At 34.8% G+C, this 8205-nt stretch overlaps 1 protein-coding gene and 1 long non-coding RNA gene across 2 annotated transcripts; one reads left to right on the top strand and one right to left on the bottom strand.

Moving 5' to 3' along the window:
- Positions 1-2774: 2774 nt before the first annotated feature.
- On the top strand, positions 2775-3790 carry LOC134264127 (uncharacterized). The gene is made up of 3 exons (XR_009991459.1): positions 2775-3051; positions 3198-3269; positions 3407-3790. It is a non-coding gene; the product is annotated as an uncharacterized LOC134264127 (long non-coding RNA).
- A 2514-nt stretch (positions 3791-6304) lies between these two features.
- On the bottom strand, positions 6305-7890 carry LOC134264029 (uncharacterized). The gene is made up of 2 exons (XM_062746362.1): positions 7641-7890; positions 6305-7023 (listed from the first exon to the last, which is right to left on the bottom strand). The coding sequence occupies exons 1-2, from the start codon at positions 7850-7852 to the stop codon at positions 6363-6365; spliced, it is 873 nt and encodes a 290-aa protein (XP_062602346.1). The 5' UTR covers positions 7853-7890; the 3' UTR covers positions 6305-6362.
- Positions 7891-8205: the final 315 nt, after the last annotated feature.

Genomic DNA, 8205 nt, shown 5'->3' with positions numbered 1-8205 from the left:
TTAAATAATAGGAAATGGACTCATTTGCATTAAGTTGACAAGGGAATTGTAAAAAAACAGACACCATTTCCTTTATGGTTGGTGTCTACACATTTCCCTAAAACTACATTAAGAGGAAAAGTAAATAAACACTGAGATATTGGAAATGTATTCAGACTGAGCTACATGTCATACAGATTGTTCTATAGTCAAATTCAGTATAAAACAAAGACCAAACAATCGGTTTGAAACAAGTCACACAAAAAATTGATGAATCATAGTTGCTAACAAGGAAATTGTAATGTCCAAAGATTTCATAAAGTGCTGACATTATATAGAGCTGAAATATGAACACAGATAGTTCATGAGCTTCGTACAGTGTACATGTAGTTACATGTATATCTGAATGTTGCATTAAAGGTTGCAACAACAGTTTTTCTCTGTTCTGATGTTTTAAAATATATAAAGATAACGAACAGTATTCAAGCTCAAAAGTCAATTAAGTAGTACAAAAAGCAAAGCAAACACGACCGCCAAAAGGGAAGAGGTGGGATCAAATGCCATTGAGGAGTGAACATCCCCTGCCGACAGGTCACGCCCGCCATGTGCTCCTTGTCATGATTGGGAAATGACAGAAAATCTGTCGTTAATTGTGCTAATTCTGCTTCATTGAAATATGTGTGGAATAAGGAAAAAATTAAATATGTATTATAATCATATCTCAAACTAGAGCAAAGCTCGTTGCAAAGCAACGAGAAGGTCTTCCTTCCTGTTTGACAGGAAGTAACTTTCATTTTTACAAAAATGAGTAATAGCGTCCTAAAATTGTTTAAATCCTCTAAATCTATGTCATTTAATGCAAAAATCAGCCATTTTTTGCTATTTCCGGTTTGACCGGAAGTGACGACGATGGACGGAAAATTAATTTTTTTGCTCCCAGTGACAGATGTTACCCAAAAACTTGTCAAGAATGGCAAAATATGCTTTTCCGACTACTTCCGGTTTGGCCAGAAGTGACGTCGCCGGACGTATTTTGACGACCTCAATAGATTGAGCTTGACACTTTGAACAACTTTGCTTCTTTGACGTATTACAAATTCTCAATACTTTTGAGATATAAAGGAAAAACTGTTGGCCCCTTTTGGCCCTTAATTTTAGGGGCCAGCCCTTTTTCTGAGATATCATTTGAAAGATCTTTTAATTCTGCACAAATTATGTTTTATATATTTTAACAAACTATTTTTAGTTTAGAAGATAAAAAGCAAAATATGAGTAATTTTTTGGCTCTTTTAAGCGTTCTAATTTTTTACCCCTATATAGCGCCATTTTGAATAGAGAAATCGAAAAACAAAAACCGATGTGCACAACTTCAATCCTTCTATTATCTGAAATCAGTAAAATTTTTGCTCCAGCTTTAGCCGTCTCTGAGCCTTTGTCTTGAAACGAAAGCCTAGAAAATTTCGTTTAAAGGGAAATAACTCAAAACCGGAAGTGACTTTTTGAAATTTTCGACAGCATTGTGATAGAGTTTAGTAACGTCTAGTATCTCTGAAAATTTGAGCGAAATCAATTGAGAAATGAGTGAGATATGATGCTTCAAAGTTGGCGTCTAGGAAGTAGAAGAAAAAAAAAAGAATAATAATCTTTACCAACAGAATCAGTAGAAGGTCTTCCGTTGGAAACGGAAGACCTTAATTAAACCCATATAGAACTGTATGTAAACAAAAGCAATTTTATGTAAACAAAAATCGATATGGAAATGAAGTTTCAAAATATTAGATCTTTCATCGATTTTAGATTTTGTTTGAACTAGAATCTATTTTACATGTAACAAGCTAAAACGATGTTCTCTTAAATGATTCCCCATCACTGTATATAAATCTTCTAAAAGATTAATGTAAATTAGGCTTCTTCCGCTTGACTTGTAGAAACTCCCTGCTTTCATATGGAGAACTAAGCGAGTCATAGAAAATACCTGCCATGGCATTTAACATGACATTTAGATATATCGACGACTTTTTACCACTACACAATACTGAATTCCTTTTATATATCATCACAATGAATCCTATCCCAGATAGCATGACTCTGTTGGACCAACGTTGGTTTTTGGTTGTATGGTTGGTAGAGTGTTGGCGTAGGGGAACAGATGTAGGCCCAACGTTGGTCCAACTTCATTTACGTTGGCATGAAAGCTAAACCAACGGTGTTGGGCATGTGATGTTGGCCCAACGTTGGTCCAACGTTCATTTACGTTGGCATGAAAACTAAACCAACGGTGTTGGGCATGTGATGGTGGCCCAATATTGGCCCATTGTAGTAACATGATGACAAGAAACATAGCGACTTGGTGTTGGACATTAAGATATTGGCCCAACATAGGTCCAACCGAGTAAATGTTGACATGGATCAAGACAATCGTGTGTTGAGTATGAAATGTTGGCCCAACGTAGGTGTAACTGAGTACATGTTGACACAAAACATTGCCACTTATTGTTGGTTATTCAATGTTGACCCAACGTTGGCCCAGCTTAATAAATGTTGACAATATAATAATGCATTGCTCTGTGTTGGGCGTGCTGGACTGAACTGGAGTTGGTCCAATAGTAGGAATATGGGATTACTAGTACATGTACAGGTAGCCTGTAATGTTTGAGATGAAATGCTGGTCCAACGTTGGCCCAATGTTGCGAAAAGTATTCATCAATTTAGATTTATCTATTGTATATCGATGGTAATGATATAAGCAACTCATTATAAAAATGGGATCTATATCATATATTGAATGGAAATTATGAGACAATCCTTATAAGTCTGTGAATTACATATAGTAATTTTGTATCTTGGTAGATTCTATATTTAGCATCATTGAATCAAATTTAAAGTGCTGTGTTTTGCATGTTTTGGGCTCCAAAATAAATAGGTCACTGGTGAAATTCACTGGCTCGGTAGGTGACTCATAGGTCTCCAAGGAAACCGTCATTTAAATCAGTTTTTTTAAACCGCGCACTTGAACAATTGCAAAGCGTATGTGTATGTTTAAGTGAACGCAAGAATTTTAATCCTTTCAATGTAAGTATAGCTTTTGTTTTTGTTATTGAAATAATTAATAATGTGAAATGCACAACATTGTAATGGCCTGCATGTAGGCTTTCAAATTATTAGTACCGGGTAGCTGATTAAACAATTGTAATTGATGACGATCTTAACTTTTATAGGAATTGGCGGGCTTGAACAAAGCAGATATGTCCGGATCTGTAAGTGAACACAAATATGTTAACCAGTGAAATGTAAGTAACTATTTTGTATTTGTTATTAATAATTAATAATGTGAACTTCAATCTTCAGGATTGCTTTAAAAATATGTGTGATGCTGATGAACATTTGAAAATACTATTTTAATTGATGACAATCTTAACGTTTACAGGAAATGCCGGGATGGAAAAACCCTCTTCACTCTGAGATTATTGATGTGGAATTTTCTGTATATTGAAGGGACTGATTTATATGTGTGGGAAAACATGGATTCTAAGAACAGATAAACAACAGAAAAAGTGATAAGTGATTCAAATATGACCTTCCGGAACTCTACAATTAGAACTTGAAGACTCTTATATCAAAGCGATATTTAGTAGTGGACATAGTGATGTGGAATGTACTTGAGAAACCTTGAACTTTCTACCTCTTCCTTCTTTTAGTTACATTCCATGGAATACTTTAATGAAAGTGAAAGTGGCAAAGAATATATTGTAATACATTTTAGGTGGAAAAAAGTATTTGACCAAACATGGTGAAATTAATTGTGTCGTATAATCTGGGAAATAAAAATTGCAGAATTTAATTAATTTTGTAAGACATGTGTATTGAGGAATAATTGTGCCATTGATATTTCAAGAAACAGCTTTGTATCAACGTTGAACCAATGTAATAACTATATTTTGAACTGAGGTCCAATGTAGGGCCAACGTTACAAAATATTTGGTTAGCATTGGTACGTTGGAATAGCTTTGTACCAACGTTGGCATTTCAACAAAAGCGTTGTACCAGTGTTGGACCAACGTCGGACCAACGTCATGATTATATTTTGAACTGAGGTCCAACGTTGGGCCAACGTTAAAAAATATTGCGTTGGCGTTGGTATGTTGGAATAACGTTGTACTAACGTTGACAAATAAACAAACAGTATTGTACCAACATAGGCCCAACATGTTGGGCCAACGGCGCGCCAATGAGCAGTAAGACATTGGGCCAACGTAAATTGCCAACATTGGCCCAACATAACCAACATTGTTGGGCCAACGTTGGGCCAATGTCTTCATGCTATCTGGGATCTCAGTGAGCATGAAAAAAAAATACAACAGACGCTGACAGATTTATTTCATATTTGATATTTTACTAGAGATGGATGTGAATTGTAATCTAACAGCATAGATTTAATTTTTCAAGCCTTTTGTACTTCTGCAGTAATAACTTATCAACTACATCCGGAGATTATATAGAAGAATGTCCAGATTTCAAACCTAAACAAACTACAATGAATCTTTCATAAGCACAAAATTTCTCAGACATAATGTTGCAGAAATTTGCAAGAATCTCTGATCAAATTCCAAAGCTAAAACAAAAATACAAATGAAGTGCTTATCTGTTCTCGGTTAGCCAAGAAAAAAGGAAGAAAGCACGGGTTTTCTTTATTATTACCTAAAAATGAGATATTTTCAGATAGTTTTAAAATTGACCTAAATCTAAGATGAAAATTTGAATGATATAGTCGTGAATGCATAAAGGAGGACCATTGTAGAAATATGACGTACGTTGTAGCCAATGTTTTGCATGGTTTCGATTATTACGCAGAGTTGAAACAGCTGAGAAAGCTCAATTTTTAATTAATAACACACCCCTACTAATGTGTTCGGAACCTTTTATTTTTCGGTATTCTGCAAATTATAAAACCCGATGAGTTCAGAGTAGCTCTGGCAGTGGCTCTGGCGAGAGTTAGCGAGACTTCAGCGAGATAGGGTAAATTATTCACAGAAATGTGGCTAGGAAGTTACTAGCACGTGGAGGCATGGTAAACAGAAAAGTTATGTTGCGTTTCAGTTTTCACCACTCTAGAATCAGCTGATAATGTCTGTTGAAATTTACTTCAGTCAATCGATCTCTTTTACATTAATTCAAACTTATATAAGTATTCTCTATACTACAATTTTCTGCAGTCATGAATTCAAATTTCTTTTTGGACAAATATTTTTTCATAGGAACCCGGCGTCAGATTAGCAAATGAGGCACCGGCACGATTTTAACTGACCAATCAGCTGAATGAGTATTGCATTATGGGTTACTACGAATACTACAGGAATTTTACGTTTGAAAATAAGGAAAATCTTATGGTAAATGAAAAGCATTTTTAAAAATATTATTCTTATGCTTATAATAATAAACACTTCATTTGTTAAATAAACGGCGGAAATCTAGGTTTCTGAAGTCATACTGCAAAAGTAATTTGCGTTTGTATTAATTCCTTCGTTGTACTTTCGGTGAATACAATTGCCAGGTGAATTCCCTGGCCGAACACGTGATCACGAACGTAAAAATGTTTTGTCCATTTAAATGCATAAGAGATGCTTCTCGTTTTCCTTACCCTTGAAGCGCTTGTGTTCTGAACTAGACACAAACTACATTTTATTAAACTTCTTTTTCCCATTTAACAACAAATTAAAAACGCCCGTAACATCTTTCATAGTTTTTTATCTTTGTATTTTGTTCATTTCTTTTATATTGCAGCCCATTAACACGATCATAGATTGACCTGAACTACGTGTTCGAAGTAAAATGTAAACATGTATTTGGCGTAAACGTTGCTATTCATTCAACGATTGGTCAGTTGCTCTTGGTGAGATCCCCTGTGCGAATTTATAACAATAGCCATATAAGGCAAACAAAGGTTTGTCAGTGTAGATGATAATGCACATTTTTAACCAGCGAATCGGTCACTAGTGAGCTCTAATTTTAGTCGAAAAGTGTAAGATATATTGTTATTTTAACACCCCTTCCTTTAGCCACCCTTTTTCTGTTGAAAATCATGAAAGTCTTTTAGAAAGGTCTGGAAAAATTTATTACAGGACATCTTTTCAAAAGAAACAGGCTATAGCAATACCATGTTTACTGCCGATTTTTATTTATAAAACCGGTTCTGCCCTATAACCTTTGAATAGATCAAACTAAACCACGTGTCTTGAATTTAAATCACAATAACATTAGTAGGGGTGAACACCAATTCCTTAAATAATAAATTTAAAAAAGTACAAAACCATATTTGCATGGAAACCGCACCATATTCTTATTACACGTCTGAATAAAAATAATGAACAAACCGTTAGATAATCTCACAGCGGTGTAGTTTGTGATTCTACACTCTTGTTTCTGTCATCTTCAATTTCAATATCACTGAATTTAACGAGACTATACTGCGGTTCTCCTACCATAATTGAGTTTCCTTTTAATTCATTCTCAATAGTAATAGACGGCATCTCCTTTGAGTTTGGAAAAGTCTTTGGAGAAATATTATCAATACTCAAAATGCTATATTCTGAAGTACACAGAGAATCAATTTGAGATCGATTTGCCCATTGGTTTTCATTCTGTGACATCTGTGGTATGGAATAGATTCGATCCTCTGTGTTAACCCCACTGAATTCTACCCTCTCCAGTGCCACGAATTCTTCACTGTCTTTATCTTCCCTCCCTATATATTGTCTTCTGAGACTTCTGTTCGTTTTAAACTGTAATCTGTGATACTCGCTATCATGTAATCCACCATACTTGTCCTCTTTTTCTACATATTCAATTTCATGCTTGCACTTTACATCAATTTCGGTTGCAGTTAAATCACCATCCTTGGACTGACTGAGAGAACTGTTTAAACTGTCGCAGATTTCGGCGTGGTCAGGAGACTGCTTACATGTATTAACGTCTTTGACCGTAGCGGTAAGTGTGTCATCCAAATCTGTTGGGTTCGTCTTGGGATATCGCAAACGTGGTTTACCCCTGTTAAGGAGTTTTGCAATAAAAAAAATTATTAAAACTCACATGAAATGCTAGTTTCCAGGGATATGATTTTTTTTCATTTACATTATCAATATCACTATACTGAGGAAAAGAATCACCAGTTTTAAATTACTCTTTCTTCATGTCAACTTATTTCAGTGAATGATGAACTTTCGTTTTCATATTTTGGGAAAGATTCTATCGGATGATTCTTTTTCCTATGATTTTTAACTTTTTCAAATCTTTAAAACAGTATGTTTACTTTTACTTGAATTTCTTGTCTGATCACAGGCACCTGACGAATAATGGTAGACCCCCAATCCCCTGCGTCTGAGAATTTTTATTAGACGATACATATACCGTGTGTGGCTAATCTCTTAAGCTCAACAAAAGCGGAAAATGATATCAGATATCGAAATATGATATAGAGAATGATAGATTGGAAAATAATGCATTTTGGTAAGTTTTTGTGATTCAAAATTCTCAGAAGCTGGAAGTTGGGTACACCATCCATCTGTCAGGTTCCTGTGGTCTTATTCAGCATACCTCAAAGTTTTCATATCTAAGGTAAATAGCATGAAGACAAAGTTAACATAAGTAGAAGAACTAATTAGTACCGTTTTGAGATCCACAAGTACAGGCATATACAGCTGACAAGGAGTGTTGCTACCGAACCAATAATGATAACGAAAACCAACGTCCATGTGCTAGTATTATTTTGTTCTTCCTGTATTGGAGAGATAGTCCCTGGACATCCAGACTCTGGGTCACACTGGTGAGCATAACATTCACATGGAAGCAAGCAAAGATTTCCGTAGTAACCTGGCATGCATTGTAATTTACAATTTATCCCGAAGCTTCCTCTGGGACATTCTAAATAACAGAAAAGCAGTATGAATGTAAACATCTGTTAAAAATGTAACATTGTAGATGTATACTTGTATTCATAAAGTGAATAAAAGCCGTTAAAAAATCCATAAACTAAAAAAAATAATTTTGTGTTTTCATTTAACATTTTCTGTGTTTTTTCCATTTGCCCAACTCATATTTGCAATCTCTTTGCAATAGGGAAGTTTCACACATTAGTCTGCATATTTGCAAGGCTTTTAAAAGAATGACATGTGTATCTAAATATTGAATTAGATAAAAGAAAGAACTTTCAAATTGATAGTTTAAGTTTCA

The sequence above is a fragment of the Saccostrea cucullata genome, unplaced genomic scaffold (assembly GCF_032062105.1).
Source record: "Saccostrea cucullata isolate Sc308-1 unplaced genomic scaffold, CSIRO_AGI_Scuc_v1 ctg23329, whole genome shotgun sequence".
Taxonomy (NCBI): Eukaryota; Metazoa; Mollusca; class Bivalvia; order Ostreida; family Ostreidae; genus Saccostrea; species Saccostrea cuccullata.
The sequence above is the reverse complement of the archived record's forward strand: the minus strand, read 5'-3'. Positions and strand labels throughout refer to the sequence as shown.